We start from the raw sequence: 17,344 nt of genomic DNA, 5'->3' as shown, positions 1-17,344 counted from the left end.
GTCCGATCTCAATTCCAGCCAATTCTGCATTGAAACAGTCAAACGGCACTCCTTCTCTTCCAAGCTCTGCGGTGTGCCCAAACAGTGGTTTACCTCCACATATGGGGTATCGGCGTACTCAGGAGAAATTGCACAACAAAATTTGTGGTTAAATTTCTGTTTTTACACTTGTGAAAATTAAAAAAAATGGTTCTGAAGTAAAATGTTTGCAAAAAAAAGTTAAATGTTCATTTTTTTCTTCCACATTGTTTCAGTTCCTGTGAAGTACGTAAAGGGTTAATAAACTTCTTGAATGTGGTTTTGAGCAGCTTGAGGGGTGTAGTTTTTAGAATGGTGTCACACTTGCTTATTTTCTATCATATAGACCCCTCAAAATGACTTCAAAGGTGATGTGGTCCCTAAAAAAAACATGGTGTTGTAAAAATGAGAAATTGCTGGTCAACTTTTAACCCTTATAACTCCCTAACAAAAAAAAATTTTGTTTCCAAAATTGTGCTGATGTAAAGTAGACATGTGGGAAATGTTATTTATTAACTATTTTTCGTGACATATCTCTCTGATTTAAGGGCATAAAAATATAAAGTTTGAAAATTGCAAAATTTTAAAAATTTTCGCCATATTTCCGTTTTTTTCATAAATAATCGCAAGTAATATCGAAGAAATGTTACCACTAACTTGAAGTACAATATGTCACGAAAAAACAATCTCAGAATCAGCGGGATCCGATAAAGCGTTCCAGAGTTATAACCTCTTAAAGTGACAGTGGTCAGAATTGTAAAAATTGGCTCGGTCATTAAGTACCAAATTGGCTGTCACTAAGGGGTTAAGTAGTCTTGCCTTTATTTGGACACACCTGCCAAACTAATTTGCACAGGTATCTGCAATTGCTTTCAGTGATATAAAGAACCCTGACACACATCACCATCAATGAGTTTAAATGACAAACAAAAAAATTCTAACCTTATCACTCCTAAACTCTTTGTGCATAATAATTTGGAACACAGTGTATATATATCTATATGTGTGTAGTGACATATGTCTAGGGTTATATGTGTGCCTAGTGATAATATAACATCTGTCCTGAAGGCAAGTCGCACCTAGGTGTTAACAGGTACTTCCTTGGGAATAGTAGACATTGTGTCTCCCTATCTCATCAGGAGACCTAGCTAGAGCCAAGAAGAAAGGAACACTTGACACCTCCTAGTGCTTGGAGGGGAGATGTTAATTGCTTGGAGGTTAGCTATTCCTGGGAACCATCTCACAAGTGTCTCCAGAGGAAAATAATATATATTCATTAGTAGAGCGGCCGTGCCCAATCAAACAGGCAGCAGTTATGATATTGGCCTGAGGAGCCGGTCTAGAAACCTGACCTGAGACCAAAGTTATAAATTTAGGCTGCAGAGAATTGTGTTCACATGTGAGGGCAGCCTGAGAAGCTGGTGTGATCCAATCTACATTCATCCTACCCTCAGGAAGCAGAAGCAACTACCAGTTAACTTCTGTAAGCTTCTCCTGTTTATTTTGATACTGTTTTGCATAAGTTGTATGTCTTTTTATTATCATATTTTTATACCTTTTCTTATTGTAAGCACTGACCCTTTTGTTATTAAAGTATAAAACTTTAACAAGTGGAACCTTGAATGTTCTAAAAGAATCCATAGCCTAAAGGTGTGTGAGCCTTATGAGTGATAGACATATTTTTATTAGTATTATTATTAGTCTGGGACTCATCGCCCGTGTATTCGATGAGTGGTGGCAGCGCGTATGAGCAGGTGTGTGGCCTGGGTCGGTGTGTGATTTATGCTCCCATTACAGCATAGGACAGAGGTAGAATGCTGAACTGAGAGTGGATAGAGTAACCCTTGCAGGCACAACCCCAAGTCACGTGTGAGAGCAGGCACGTGACGAACAAGTGACACCACGAAGTAGGGATCCGTGACAATGGGTCTGGCTGTTACGGCTGTGTCCGTCCCTGGATCAGATGATTGTCTGCAGCTGTGACTGTAGGATGGGTCTGGCTGTTACCGCTGTGTCCGCCCCTGGATCAGATGATTGTCTGCAGCAGAGCCTGTAGGATGGGTCTGGCCTGTTACCGTGGTGTCCGCCCCTGGATCAGATGATTGTCTGCAGCGGTGACTGTAGGATGGGTCTGGCCTGTTACCGCGGTGTCCGCCCCTGGATCAGATGATCGCCTGCAGCGGTGACTGTAGGATTGCACTGGCTGTTACTGCTGTGTCCGCCCCTGGATCAGATGATTGTCTGCAGCGGTGACTGAAGGATGGGTCTGGCCTGTTACCGCGGTGTCCGCCCCTGGATCAAATGATTGTCTGCAGCGGTGACTGTAGGATGGGCCTGGCCTGTTACCGTGGTGTCCGCCCCTGGATCAGATGATTGTCTGCAGCGGTGTCTGTAGGATGGGTCTGGTCTGTTACCGCTGTGTCCGCCCCTGGATCAGATGATTGTCTGCAGCGGTGTCTGTAGGATGGGTCTGGTCTGTTACCGCGGTGTCCGCCCCTGGATCAGATGATTGTCTGCAGCTGTGTCTGTAGGATGGCTCTGGCTGTTACCGCGGTGTCCGCCCCTGGATCAGATGATTGTCTGCAGCGGTGACTGTAGGACGGCTCTGGTCTGTGTTTCTGCACCTGGATAGTATCATGTATATCGCAGCAGTAATCGGAGAATCCCAGGAAACACAGAATAAGCGAAAAACCTTCATAAAGCACCCGGATAAATGATGGAACATCAGCGCTCGGTAGGACAGCTGCGGCCGCTCCATCGGGTTTTTTGGCTGCAGAATCTCCTAAAAAAACAATAAAAGTGATGAAGGGGAAAACAGCATCAGAACACCGGTCAGCTCGGCCCCTGCCGCCCATCACCGGAGCCGGGGCACCGCCTGCAGCTGTCGGGTTACAAGGGAGAGAAAATAGACTTTCTTGCTCTTAACAACCAATCAGAGCTCAGCTTTTGAACTGCCCCGGTAACATGACACCTGCATTGTGATTGGACACTGCTGGTGGCCGACGGCTTCTCGGCTCCACCGCTGTTTTCTGGGTGTACCAATATGGCGTCGGGCCAGTTTCCAGAGCTAGGTGACGAAAGAGGTGTGGCTGTCTGTCACGTGTTATACGTCGGGGCGGGTGCCCGTGTAATGACAAGGGTGCGCGCGATCACGTTTGGCGCGTGCGCTGTAAAGCCCGGCGCTTGGCCTGGTTTCCGGTGGCGGCTGAGCGGAAGATGGAAGAAGATGAGGTCGCGGAGAGCTGGGAGGAAGCGGCCGACAGCGGGGTGAGTGGAGGCGGGGAGCGGGCAGAGGGGGGCGGGCCTGGGGCCGCGGGTGGAGCTTGAGCACGCCGGCATCGGTGGCTGTGCGGAGGGGCCCCTCTCCGGTGTGCGCTGCCGCCCGTGCTGGCAGGAGCCTGGGCGGGTGTGACAGCCCCAATGTCATCGGGAGCCCACAGGGCAGCCGTGTCCGGCCAGCAGAGCGCCCCCCGCACATGTGCGGTGTCTCTGGTGGTCGTGCTCCTCCTCCCTCCCTGTGGCGGTGCTTGTGGTGGTCGTTTCGGGCACTCCTCCCTCCCTGTGGCGGTGCTTGCGGTGGTCGTTTCGGGCACTCCTCCTCCTCCCTCCCTGTGGCGGTGCTTGCGGTGGTCGTTTCGGGCACTCCTCCTCCTCCCTCCCTGTGGCGGTGCTTGCGGTGGTCGTTTCGGGCACTCCTCCTCCTCCCTCCCTGTGGCGGTGCTTGTGGTGGTCGTTTCGGGCACTCCTCCTCCTCCCTCCCTGTGGCGGTGCTTGCGGTGGTCGTTTCGGGCACTCCTCCTCCTCCCTCCCTGTGGCGGTGCTTATGGTGGTAGTGTTGGGCACTCCTCCTCCTCCCTCCCTGTGGCGGTGCTTGGGGTGGTCGTTTCGGGCACTCCTCCTCCTCCCTCCCTGTGGCGGTGCTTGCGGTGGTCGTTTCGGGCACTCCTCCTCCTCCCTCCCTGTGGCGGTGCTTGCGGTGGTCGTTTCGGGCACTCCTCCTCCTCCCTCCCTGTGGCGGTGCTTGCGGTGGTCGTTTCGGGCACTCCTCCTCCCTCCCTGTGGCGGTGCTTGCGGTGGTCGTTTCGGGCACTCCTCCTCCTCCCTCCCTGTGGCGGTGCTTGTGGTGGTCGTTTCGGGCACTCCTCCTCCTCCCTCCCTGTGGCGGTGCTTGCGGTGGTCGTTTCGGGCACTCCTCCTCCCTCCCTGTGGCGGTGCTTATGGTGGTAGTGTTGGGCACTCCTCCTCCTCCCTCCCTGTGGCGGTGCTTGGGGTGGTCGTTTCGGGCACTCCTCCTCCTCCCTCCCTGTGGCGGTGCTTGGGGTGGTCGTTTCGGGCACTCCTCCTCCTCCCTCCCTGTGGCGGTGCTTGGGGTGGTCGTTTCGGGCACTCCTCCTCCTCCCTCCCTGTGGCGGTGCTTGGGGTGGTCGTTTCGGGCACTCCTCCTCCTCCCTCCCTGTGGCGGTGCTTGCGGTGGTCGTTTCGGGCACTCCTCCTCCTCCCTCCCTGTGGCGGTGCTTGCGGTGGTCGTTTCGGGCACTCCTCCTCCTCCCTCCCTGTGGCGGTGCTTGCGGTGGTCGTTTCGGGCACTCCTCCTCCTCCCTCCCTGTGGCGGTGCTTGCGGTGGTCGTTTCGGGCACTCCTCCTCCTCCCTCCCTGTGGCGGTGCTTGCGGTGGTCGTTTCGGGCACTCCTCCTCCTCCCTCCCTGTGGCGGTGCTTGCGGTGGTCGTTTCGGGCACTCCTCCTCCTCCCTCCCTGTGGCGGTGCTTGCGGTGGTCGTTTCGGGCACTCCTCCTCCTCCCTCCCTGTGGCGGTGCTTGCGGTGGTCGTGCCGGCACCCCTCCTCCTCCCTCTGGCAGTCGCTGGGGTTGCGGTGTGCGGGTTTTGCCCTTGTCGCCCGGTTTGGGGTGTGAAGGCCATGTCTGCAGGTATCAGGAGATGGCGGCTATTTATAGCGGCTGCGGATATTTATACCTCTACGCGTCGCACTGAAGTCCTGGGCTGCAGCGTAGTCATGTGACCTGACACCCTGCGCTGCCTCGCCCCGTCTGGTAACCCCTCGAGGTGCTTGTCAGTCAATGCTGGGAGTTGTAGTCTAGCTTAACCCCTTCCTGACATGTATGAGTTTGGTGCCGGCTGTAGATTAACCTCTTAGATGCCACAACCATTTGTGACTGCAACATTTCAAGGGTTAACCACTACAGGGGGCTCTGAGGTTCCTATAGGTCGTAGTACTGGCCGTGGACCCTCCACAAGCCCCTGTGATTGCAGGTACCTGAGTGGGTGTAATACTAGGCAGAAACTCGCTACAGATAGACAGATTTCCCTGCGCTGATCCTGAGCGTAGAGAAACCTGCAAGGAAAGCCGCTGCGCCCCAGAAAGTCAGACGTGTGACTCTGGTACACTGAAACGCAGACTCTGCTCACTGCACAGGATTTGCCGGCGCGTCGCCTTGGCGCCAGTTGATGACGTGTGCGGGTCAGTGACGTCACCCAGTGTTCCCGGTGACCCGCACCGCCATTTTGGCGCCTTGATGTGACGCGAGTTCCGGGTCCTGTGTGTGGAAGACATGCACCGTTTAGAGAGATCTCCTACAGCTGGACGGGGAGTCCTTATATATATAAAAAGGGAGATAGGGACGTACTCACACCATCACAGCCCCCCTGACGAAGCCCACGCGAAACGCGCGGCCGACCTGATAAGAGATGGGTAAGAAATAATCACGTAGTTTGATATTGTCATGCGTGCGTGCCATGGGAGGGTATTGATAATGTCGTTTGGCACTAGTGGTCACTATGACTCTGTGTTAATTTTCTATGGCTATCTCTGGTAGTAGCACTTAAAGTAATTATATTTATTGCACGAGCACTTACCTTGGTGTCCGGTCGGTCCGCATGTGGTGCTGCATCTGAGTTTTGCTTCAATACAGCTGATGTCCTGTTTTTATGGTGTTATATATATTTTTACAGTGCCATATATGTAATTGTTTATATAATAAACTCTTTGGATTTCATTATTCTTTGGTGGATTTTGTCACTCCGATTTTTCTTTTTGTTAAAAGACTCGGCTCACTGCAGCATTTATCTCTTCCAGGAAATAGATCGACGGTTAGAGAAGAAGCTGCGGATAACGGAGAGGGAGAGGTAAGAGCCGTGCGTGTACAGTGACTGCACCAGCAGAATAGTGAGTGCAGCTTTGGAGTATACTTACAGGATGTAACTCAGGGTCAGTAATGTATGTACACAGTGACTGCACCAGCAGAATAGTGAGTGCAGCTCTGGGGTATAATACAGGATGTAACTCAGGATCAGTAATGTATATACACAGTGACTGCACCAGCAGAATAGTGAGTGCAGCTCTGGGGTATAATACAGGATGTAACTCCGGATCAGTAATGTAATGTATGTACACAGTGACTGCACCAGCATAAAAGTGAGTGCAGCTCTGGAGTATAATACAGGATGTAACTCAGGATCAGTAATGTAATGTATGTACACAGTGACTGCACCAGCAGAATAGTGAGTGCAGCTCTGGAGTATAATACAGGATGTAACTCAGGATCAGTAATGTAATGTATGTACACCGTGAGTGCACCAGCAGAATAGTGAGTGCAGCTCTGGAGTATAATACAGGATGTAACTCAGGATCAGTAATGTAATATATGTACACAGTGACTGCACCAGCAGAATAGTGAGTGCAGCTCTGGAGTATAATACAGGATGTAACTCAGGATCAGTAATGTAATGCATGTACACAGTGACTGTACCAGCAGAATAGTGAGTGCAGCTCTGGGGTATGATCCGGGATGTAACGTATTGGGATCAGTGTCTTGCACATACTAGTGGTCCTCTGACTGCTCCTCTTGGCAGCCAGTTGGGTCAGGCTTATAGTGAAGTGCTGCGTTCTCCAGACTCGCTCGGTGTTGTGCTGTCGTTCGAGGGGTGCGAGTCCTTTATTTGGAGACTTTCCGGGTCTTTATATTCTCTCAAGATCGCATCTCACCACCTGTGCACTTGACCCCATCCCTTCCCACTTCATCCCAAACCTCGCCACAGTCTTCATCCGAACTCTAACCCATCTCTTCATCACTAACAACTGGTGTTTTCCCCTCAAGCTTTAAACATGCCTCCATCACACCTATCCTCAGAAAGCCCTCGCTTGACCCATCCTGTGTATCTAGCTATCGCCCTTTATCACTTCTCCCCTATGCCTCCAAACTACTGGTATAACACGTCTACCTTGAACTGTCCTCCCATCTATCTTCCTGCTCCCTCTTTGACCGCTTACAATCTGGCTTCCGGTCACACCACTCCACTGAAACTGCCCTAACTAAGGTCACCAATGACCTATTAACCGCCAAGAGCAAGCGACACTACTCTGTCCTCCTCCTGGACCTGTCCTCTGCCTTTCACACAGTGGACCATTCCCTGTTGCTGCGGACCCTCTCATCCCTTGGCATCACAGACTTGGCCCTATCCCGGATCTCGTCATACCTAACTGACCGAACATTCAGCGTCTCCCACTCACACACCACCTCCTCACCTCGCCCCCTATCTGTCGGAGTCCCACAAGGTTCAGTTCTAGGGCCCCTGCTCTTCTCCATTTACACTTTTGGCCTGGGACATCTCATAGAATCTCACGGTTTTCAGTATCATCTCTGATGATGACACACAGATCTCCATCTCTGGACTAGATATCACCACCCTACTAACTAGAATCCCTCAATGTCTGTCCACTATTTCATCCTTCTTCTCTGCTAGATTTCTAAAACTAAACATGGCCAAATCAGAATTCATCGTCTTTCCCCCATCTCACGCGACCACCCCCACCCCCCCCAACGAACCTATCCATTACAGTAAACGGCTGCCCACTCTCCCCAGTCCCACAAGCTCGCTGTCTCAGGGTAATCCTCAACACTGATCTCTCCTTCAAACCACATATCCAAGCCCTTTCCATTTCCTGCCGCCTTCAACTCAAAAATATTTCACGGATCCGTACATTCCTAAACCAAGAATCTGCAAAAACCCTAGTCCATGCCCTCATAATCTCTCGCCTCGACTACTGTAACCTCCTGCTCTGTGGACTCCCCTCTAACACTCTCACACCCCTCCAATCTATTCTAAACTCAGCTGCCCGACTAATCCACCTGTCCCCCCGCTATTCCCCGGCCTCTCCCCTCTTTCAATCCCTTCACTGGCTCCCCGTTACCCAGAGACTCCAGTACAAAACCCTAACCATGACATACAAAGCCATCCACAACCTGTCTCCTCCATACATCTGTGACCTCGTCTCCCGGTACTTTCCTGCATGCAATCTCCGATCCTCACAAGATCTCCTTCTCTACTCCTCTTAGCTCCTCTTCCCACAATCGTATACAAGATTTCTCTCGCGCATCCCCCCTACTTTGGAACCCTCTATCACAACACCTCAGACTCTCGCCTACCATCGAAACCTTCAAAAAGAGCCTGAAGACCCACCTCTTCCGGCAAGCCTACAACCTGCAGTAACCACCGATCGACCAAACCGCTGCATGACCAGCTCTATCCTCACCTACTGTATCCTCACCCATCCCTTGTAGATTGTGAGCCCTCGCGGGCAGGGTCCTCTCTCCTCCTGTACCAGCTGTGACTTATATTGTTCCAGATTATTGTACTTGTTTTTATGTACTCCCCTCCTCACATGTAAAGCGCCATGGAATAAATGGCGCTACAATAATAAATAACAATAATAATATTCTCATTCTTTGTTCATAAGGAAATCCAAGTCTCCTCCCAAAACTCCGGTGGTCATTCAGGACGATTCTCTCCCGGCGGGTCCTCCCCCACAGATCAGGATCCTGAAGAGGCCTACAAGCAACGGATTGTCAAGTAACCCCCATGCCAGCTGCCGGCCGACCGTCCCTTTGAAGTCGTTGGCTCAGAGGGAGGCGGAGTACGCAGAGGCCAGGAAACGTATTCTCGGCTGTGCCAGTCCGGAGGAGGAGCCGGAGAAGCCAGTAGTGGAGCGGTGAGTGGTCCCGAGGCAGCGCTGCCACCATTAGTGGCCTATGGTCTGCGGACCTGGCCGCGAATTGGATGGCTCTTGGGTACTAAAGGGACCCCGCAGACTGTCGGCTTCTCGGGCCGCCCCTGCGTTGGATGTGGCATTATGGACGCCGGGCTGACGTTCACCCTTTTGTGTCTTTCAGGCCAGTCCGGATCAACCAGTCAGAGGACAGCAGACCTTCTAATGATGTGATCCGGCAGCCGCTGGGTCCAGACGGTTCTCAGGGTTTCAAACAGCGCAGATAAATGTACCTGACGAAATCCGCCATGGGCCCCACTGGCCCGTCACACCAATGGACACGAGCAGAGGGAGTCGCCTCATTTACTTGCACTTTGATGACCTTTTGCTCCGCCCACTGTGACCTTAAACCCCGTGCACTGTGACCCCCTTTCCGCCACCCCTGTAGCTCCGACCACTGTGACTGGCACATCGCCACACGCTGCCCTAGGTCTTATCACAAGGGTTAAGCATGTGCGTGTGCAGTAGATGGGTGGGCAGGGAGCGGGCAGAGTTGGGGGCGCCCCGTGCCTGCAACTGCCACTTCTCTGGAAGTTACCGCCAGCAATAACGTTCTGTCTGTCCTGTCTGTGGGGGGCGCTTGTGTCCTCTCCCCTCGTCATGAGTTTCCTTTGAGTGCATGTCTGCCTCCTCGCTGCTGAGGACGTTCTCGGTGGGGACCGGGGCCCCGCTCCTCAGGTGTCGTGTGCATGAGCCAGTTTTAATTCCGAGATTATTTTAGCAGAGGGAATGGAGCGGCTGCCGCTTCTGTGTGATGACCGGTGGCATCCAGTGCTGAGGACCGCAGGGTCCGCCTGGTGCCGTGAGAAGTTAACGCCTGTGCTGTCCCCGGAGCACAAGGAGATGTAGAAGAGAGTGAGATTTTTTTTATTTTTTTGCACGTTTTGGGGCTGTATTCCTCCGTAGTGACGACGCGGTGGTCCAGCAGACACCCGAAGGCTGTGGATGGTATGGAAGGCAGCAGTGGGGTCTTTTTTGATAGTTTTTGGACGTCGTCTTGGTTTTTGTGCACTGAAGTGGACTGAACAATCCAGATCCGAACCACTGTAAGAGCTTATCTGTCCTATGAGCGGGGCGGCCATGTTGTACAGAGGACTCTGAATGCTCCAGGTGGAGGGATGACATATTCACGTGCACAGACTGTGCGGCTTCCGGCTCACTGCGCTCTGTTGCTGGTTTGTGTATATATATTTTTCATTTTGTAATAATCATGGGTTTCATGTAAAATTATCCGAGAAAGTTCAGGTTCCTGCGATGCCAAAATGCCTGTTGGCCGCTGCGTTCCCGCTGGGAGCCAGAGCTGAATAGGCGCGATGGAGGAGCCTTATATAAGAGGAAGCTACGGCATTCCCCATAGACCGTGATCAAGGCCTCATCTGGTGCCCTCAGTGGGTTAATAATGGTGCGGCTCAGGACGTGGGCCTCCGCTGCGCTGCGGGGGCCGGGTCTGCGGTTATTACACTTTCCTTGTGTGTGAATGTTGTAGTAGCTCTTTTATATAAGTCAGAGATTTGTAATAATGAATTTCACTGCAGGAGAGACGTCAGCCTTAATAAAGAATGTAAAAAGTCACCATCCTCGGGAGCGTCTCTACTGCGCCTGGGCATCAGCCATGTCTGGTCTTATCCTCTGCTTACATCCAGAGCTGCGCTCATTCTGCTGCTTCCAGGTATTTCATGGTCTCCATCTACCACTTGTGCTGAGCTGACAGCTGCGCAGATACAGGCAGATTGGACGGGGGTTGCTCTGGATGTGACTGGAGTCCAGGACACGATGGGATCATTGTAGGGCGGGGTCCTGACACAGGAAGATTGGGTTCTGCTGCAGTTGGAGGTTGTCCAGGACAGGAAGGAATATCTGTTTATCTTCCAGCGCCTCCTCTGTCCATGTGTGGTATTGCAGACCAGCTGATGCTCCCACACAGACATGGTGCAGTCTATCAATATAATGCTTCCTGGACAATTCCTTTAATAGACCCCAGGGCCCCGCTGTGTATAGTCATGTACCCGCCTTGGGGCCAGTATGGCCCCTGACTGACCCGAATCTTCAGTATTAGCGTTGTCAGCTGTCCTGGGGAGGGGCATTAATCGTGCGTTCAGTCCTCAACTTCCCGTGTTTCTGGAGGGGCAGTGCCACTCCCGGTTTACAAAATCCGGAAGATAAATTTCACTCTTTCTAAATAAACGAGTGTTGTGTGATTTCCACTACTGTCCTCTGCCTATTGTTACTGACCGGGGGAGGGGCGCCCGCTGGGTGCTTTTGCCCGCCCGGTGCTCTTGCCTGCCTCCTCGCTGGGTGCTCTTGCCCTCATCCTCGCCGGGGGTCTCGCCTGCCTGCCCTCCGGGTGCTCTTGCCTGAACCCTCCTCGCTGGGTGCTCTCACCTGCCTGCTCTCCGGGTCCTCTTTCCTGCCCAGTGCTATTGTCCGCCTGCCCACCAGATGCTCTTGCCCGCCTCCTCGCTTGGTGCTTTTGTCCACCAGGTGCTTTTGGCTGTCTGCTGCCCATTGCACCATGTACACCCTGGAGTTTGAGCTGGACCTTGTCTCATCCCTAAGACCTGTGTCGGGGGCAGAGACCACATGCTCTGACGCCACGTCCTGGTATTTGCTCCCTGGCAGATATTGCACTAATCCTTCGATATGAAATGATCCGATTTTGCTCTGATACTTCGCCCGTCCTTTGCGCTTTCTTGTTCCCATTGATCCACTGTGGGCTGAGTCGCCATGTGATCAATCCGGCCCCCGCGGGACGATGATGTGGGCCAGGCTGTGTGTACACAGCTTGGTGGTTGCTGTGGATTTACCCTCCATATCTGCGGGCAGTGATTCCACGTCGTATCCCAGGAGCCACAACGTGAAGAAAAAGAAAATGTGCTGCCGAGGATCTGTGCAGAAATCCCTAAGACGCAGCGCCACGTCAACCATCCTCTGCCGATCTCCCCTTGGCCGCCATCCTGTGCAGCACTGCTGGAATCCACCTGCAGATTTGACTGTGAAAATGTCACCAGTGGATTTTCCTGTCCTGCGTGACTGTCTGTGTCAGTATATTTGGGACTTGAAAAGCTGCAGGAAAGGTAAGGTCTTTTGATTTCTGTAGGAGCCGCCTGCGTGGGATGGTGTGGTCCTATGTGTCGCCCTGGTGGATCTATTTTGTGTGTCGTGTGCGGCCGCGGGACGATGCGCTGATGTTTTGGCACAGACTCAGATGCTGCGGTTTTGGCGGCGGGAACACCGCTGTCTGCAAGCCTCGGAGATGAGCAGCGCAGGCCAAGAAACCTGTAATAATACTGCGACCCCCCCCCCAAACTGGTGATCATGCAACCGGATCGGGTGGCGAAACATCCTCATCTACGGCAGAGGAACACTGAGCAGCCGGAGGGATCGGGGCGGCGAAACATCTACGGCAGAGGAACACTGAGCGGCCGGAGGGATCGGGTGGCGAAACATCCTCATCTACGGCAGAGGAACACTGAGCGGCCGGAGGGACCGGGGCGGCGAAACATCCTCATCTACTGGACCAAAATCACTAACGGCCTACTTACCGCCAAAGCTAATGGACAATACTCTGTCCTCTGCTTTCGACACAGTTGACCACTGCCTCCTACTACAGATCGTTTCTTCTTTTGGCATCAAAGACCTCGCCCTATCCTGGATCTCTTCGTACCTTTCCAACCGCACATTCAGCGTCTCCCACTCCTACACTACCTCCTCATCCCACCCTCTCTCTGTTGGAGTCCCCCAAGGCTCTGTTCTAGGACCCCTACTCTTCTCAATCTATACACTTGGCCAGAGACAACTCATAAGGTCCTATGGATTCCAGTACCACCTTTAGGGCTCATACTCACTTGCGAGAAACTCGGATGAGTCTCACACGACAATACCCGACACTCAGGAGCGGAGCGTGCGGATGCATGTATTCCTATGCGAACGCATGCTCCAATCTGAGTGCCGGCAGCAGCGCCGGGTATTAACATGCGAGACTCATCTGAGTTTCTCGCAACTGAGTATGAGCCCTTATGCTGATGACACTCAGATCTACCTCTCTGGTCCAGACGTCACCTCTCTGCTGTCCAGAATCCCAGAATGTCTCTCAGCCATATTCTCCTTTTCCTCTCGCTTCCTCAAACTCAATGTGGACAAATCTGAACTCATCATCTTGGCTCCATCTCATAAATCTTCCTTACCTGACCTATCTATCGCAATTAATGACATCATGCTTTCCCAGTACCGTAAGTCCGCTGCCTCGGAGTAACCCTTGACTCTGCCCTCTCCTTCAAACCGCACATCCAAGCTCTGTCCACCTCCTGTCGCCTCCAGCTCAAAAACATCTTCAGACTCCGTCCTTCCCTCAACCCTCAATCTACTAAAATGCTTGTGCATGCCCTCATCTCCCGCCTCGACTACTGCAACATCCTTTTCTGTGGCCTCCCTGCTAACACCCTTGTACCTCTCCAGTCCATCCTTCACTCTGCTGCCCGACTAATTCATCTCTCTCCTCACTACTCCTCCACTTCCCCCCTCTGCAAATCTCCACTGGCTCCCATTCCCTCAGCGTATCCAGTTCACATTACTAATACTGACTTACAAAGCCATCCACAACCTGTCTCCTCCATATATCTCTGAACTAATCTCCCAATATCTTCCCTCACGTAATTTCCGGTCCTCCCAAGACCTCCTTCTCTCCTCAATTATTCGCTCCTCCACACAACCGCCTCCAAGACTTCTCCCGAATATCCCCCATCCTCTGGAAATCTGTGCCCCAACACGTCCGACTATCAACCACATTCAGATCCTTCAGATGGAACCTGAAAACCCATCTCTTCAAGAAAGCATACAGCCTGCACTGACCCCGCTGCCGCCTCCCCACTACCGGAGCTGCCGCCTCCCCACTACCGGAGCTGCCGCCTCACCAACACCGGAGCTCCTACAACCTATTGTCTCCATCCCCACCATCCTGTAGAATGTAAGCCTTCAAGGGCAGGGTCCTTGCCCCTCTGTATCAGTCTGTAATTGTTAGTTTACTGCAAGTGATATCTGTGATTTGTATGTAACCCTTTCTCATGTACAGCACCATGGAATTAACCCCTTTCTGACATTGGACGTACTATCCCGTCGAGGTGGGGTGGGCCCGTATGACCACCGACGGGATAGTACGTCCAGCGCGATCGGCGGCGCTCACGGGGGGATCGCGGCCGAGTGTCAGTTGACTATCGCAGCTGACATCCGGCACTATGTGCCAGGAGTGGTCTCGGACCGCCCCCGGCACATTAACCCCCGGGCACACCGCGATCAAACATGATCGCGGTGTGCCGGCGGTACAGGGAAGCATTGCGCAGGGAGGGGGCTCCCTGCGGGCTTCCCTGAGACCCCCGGAGCAACGCGATGTGATCGCTTTGCTGCGAGGGTCTCTTACCTCCTCCTCGCTGCAGGTGCCCGGATCCAAGATGGCCGCGGCATCCGGGTCCTGCAGGGAGGGAGGTGGCTTACCAAGTGCCTGCTCAGAGCACGCGCTTGGTAAGCCTGCAGTGCTGTAAGTCAGATCGGTGATCTGTGATGTCCCCCCCCCACGGGACAAAGTAAAAAAGTAAAATAAAAAATTTCCACGTGTAAAAAAAATAAATTCCTAAATAAAGAAAAAAATATATATCTTATTCCCATAAATACATTTCTTTAAATAATAAAAAAAAACAATAAAAGTACACATATTTAGTATCGCCGCGTCCGTAACGACCCCACCTATAAAACTATATCACTAGTTAACCCCTTCAGTGAACACCGTAGGAAAAAAAAGGCAAAAAACAACGCTTTATTATCATACCGCCGAACAAAAAGTGGAATAACACGCGATCAAAAAGACGGATATAAATAACCATGGTACCGCTGAAGACGTCATCTTGTCCCGCAAAAAACGAGCCGCCATACAGCGTCAAAGAAAAAAGTTATAGTCCTCAGAATAAAGCGATGCCAAAATAATTATTCTATAAAGTAGTTTTTATCGTATAAAAGCGCCAAAACATAAACAAAAATTATATAAATGAGGTATCGCTGTAATCGTACTGACCCGAAGAATAAAACTGCTTTATCAATTTTACCAAACGTGGAATGGTATAAACGCCTCCCCCAAAAGAAATTCATGAATAGCTGTTTTTTTGTCATTCTACCTCACAAAAATCGGAATAAAAAGCGATCAAAAACTCACGTGTCCTTAAATGTTACCAATAAAAACGTCAACTCGTCCCGCAAAAAACAAGACCTCACATGACTCTGTGGACCAAAATATGGAAAAATTATAGGTCTCAAAATATGGAGATGCAAAAACTTTTTTGCCATAAAAAGCGTCTTTTAGTGTGACGGCTGCCAGTCATAAAAATCCGCTATAAAAAATGCTATAAAAGTAAATCAAACCCCCCCTTCATCACCCCCTTAGTTAGGGAAAAATAATAAAATTAAAAAAATGTATTTATTTCCATTTTCCCATTAGGGTTAGGGCTAGGGTTTGGATTACATTTATGGTTGGGATTAGGGTTGGGATTAGAGTTAGGGGTGTGTCAGGGTTAGGGGTGTGGTTAGGGTTACCATTGGGATTAGGGTTATGGGTGTGTTTGGATTAGGGTTTCAGTTAGAATTGGGGGTTTCCACTGTTTAGGCACATCAGGGGCTCTCCAAACGCGACATGGCGTCCGATCTCAATTCCAGCCAATTCTGCATTGAAAAAGTAAAACAGTGCTCCTTCCCTTCCGAGCTTTCCCGTGCACCCAAACGGGTTTACCCCAACATATGGGGTATCAGTGTACTCGGGACAAATTGGACAACAACTTTTGGGGTCCAAGTTCTCTTGTTACCCTTGGGAAAATATAAATTTGGGGGGCTAAAAATCATTTTTGTGGGAAAAAAAAATATTTTTTATTTTCACGGCTCTGCGTTGTAAACTGTAGTGGAGCACTTGGGGGTTCAAAGTTCTCACAACACATCTAGATAAGTTTCTTGGGAGGTCTAGTTTGCAATATGGGGTCACTTGTGGGGGGGTTCTACTGTTTGGGTACATCAGGGGCTCTGCAAATGCAACGTGACGCCTGCAAACCAATCCAAGTCTGCATTCCAAATGGCGCTCCTTCCCTCCCGAGCTCTGCCATGCGCCCATACAGTGGTCCCCCCCCACATATGGGGTATCAGCGTACTCAGGACAAATTGGACAACTTTTGTGGTCTAATTTCTTCTCTTACCCTTGTGGAAATGCAAAACTGGGGGCTAAAAAATCATTTTTGTGGGAAAAAAAAAAGAATTTTTATTTTCACGGCTCTGCATTATAAACTGTAGTGAAACACTTGGGGGATCAAAGCTCTCAAAACACATCTAGATAAGTTCCTTAGGGGGTCTACTTTCCAAAATGGTGTCACTTGTGGAGGGGTTTCAATGTTTAGGCACATCAGGGGCTCTCCTAACGCAACATGGCGTTCCATCTCAATTCCAGTCAATTTTGCATTGAAAAGTCAAATGGCGCTCCTTCCCTTCCGAGCTCTGCGGTGCGCCCAAACAGTGGTTTACCCCCACATATGGGGTATCAGCGTACTCGGCACAAATTGTACAACAACTTTTGGGGTCCATTTTCTCCTGTTACCCTTTTTAAAATAAAACAAATTGGAGCTGAAATAAATTTTGTGCAAAAAAAAATAAAATTTAAATGTTAATTTTTATTTAAACATTCCAAAAATTCCTGTGAAACACCTGGAGGGTTAATTATTTTCTTGAATGTGGTTTTGAGCACCTTGAGGGGTGCACTTTTTAGAATGGTGTCACACTTGGGTATTTTCTATCATATAGACCCCTCAAAATGACTTCAAATGAGATGTGGTCCCTAAAAAAAAAATGGTGTAAAAATGAGAGATTGCTGGTCAACTTTTAACCCTTATAACTACCTAACAAAAAAAAATTGGGTTCCTAAATTGTGCTGATGTAAAGTAGACATGTGGGAAATGTTACTTATTAAGTATTTTGTGTGACATATCTCTGTGATTTAAGGGCATAAAAATTCAAAGTTTGAAAATTGCGAAATTTTCAAAATTTTCGCCAAATTTCCGTTTTTTTCACAAATAAACCCAAGTTATAGCGAAGAAATTTTACCACTATCATGAAGTGCAATATGTCACGAGAAAACAGTGTTAGAATTGTAAAAATTGGCCCGGTCATTAACGTACAAACCACCCTTGGGGGTAAAGGGGTTAATAGTGCTATAGAAATAATAATCTACAGCAGAGGAACACCGA

The 17,344-nt window shown here is 50.5% G+C and overlaps 1 protein-coding gene across 1 annotated transcript; it reads left to right on the top strand.

The window, feature by feature from the left end:
* Positions 1 to 3,128: 3,128 nt before the first annotated feature.
* On the top strand, positions 3,129 to 11,284 carry SZRD1 (SUZ RNA binding domain containing 1). The gene is made up of 4 exons (XM_077260380.1): positions 3,129 to 3,285; positions 6,111 to 6,160; positions 8,772 to 9,023; positions 9,205 to 11,284. The coding sequence occupies exons 1-4, from the start codon at positions 3,235 to 3,237 to the stop codon at positions 9,305 to 9,307; spliced, it is 456 nt and encodes a 151-aa protein (XP_077116495.1). The 5' UTR covers positions 3,129 to 3,234; the 3' UTR covers positions 9,308 to 11,284.
* Positions 11,285 to 17,344: the final 6,060 nt, after the last annotated feature.

This window comes from Ranitomeya variabilis, chromosome 4 (assembly GCF_051348905.1).
Source record: "Ranitomeya variabilis isolate aRanVar5 chromosome 4, aRanVar5.hap1, whole genome shotgun sequence".
NCBI lineage: Eukaryota > Metazoa > Chordata > Amphibia > Anura > Dendrobatidae > Ranitomeya > Ranitomeya variabilis.
The sequence above is the reverse complement of the archived record's forward strand: the minus strand, read 5'-3'. Positions and strand labels throughout refer to the sequence as shown.

Bases quoted from the DNA above. Each gene is read 5' to 3' on its own strand.
- SZRD1 (XM_077260380.1), top strand. From the start codon at position 3,235: ATGGAAGAAGATGAGGTCGCGGAGAGCTGGGAGGAAGCGGCCGACAGC. The intron at 3,286-6,110 runs GTGAGTGGAGGC...TATCTCTTCCAG, and splicing joins AGGAAGCGGCCGACAGCGGG to GAAATAGATCGACGGTTAGA. The intron at 6,161-8,771 runs GTAAGAGCCGTG...TTTGTTCATAAG, and splicing joins CGGATAACGGAGAGGGAGAG to GAAATCCAAGTCTCCTCCCA.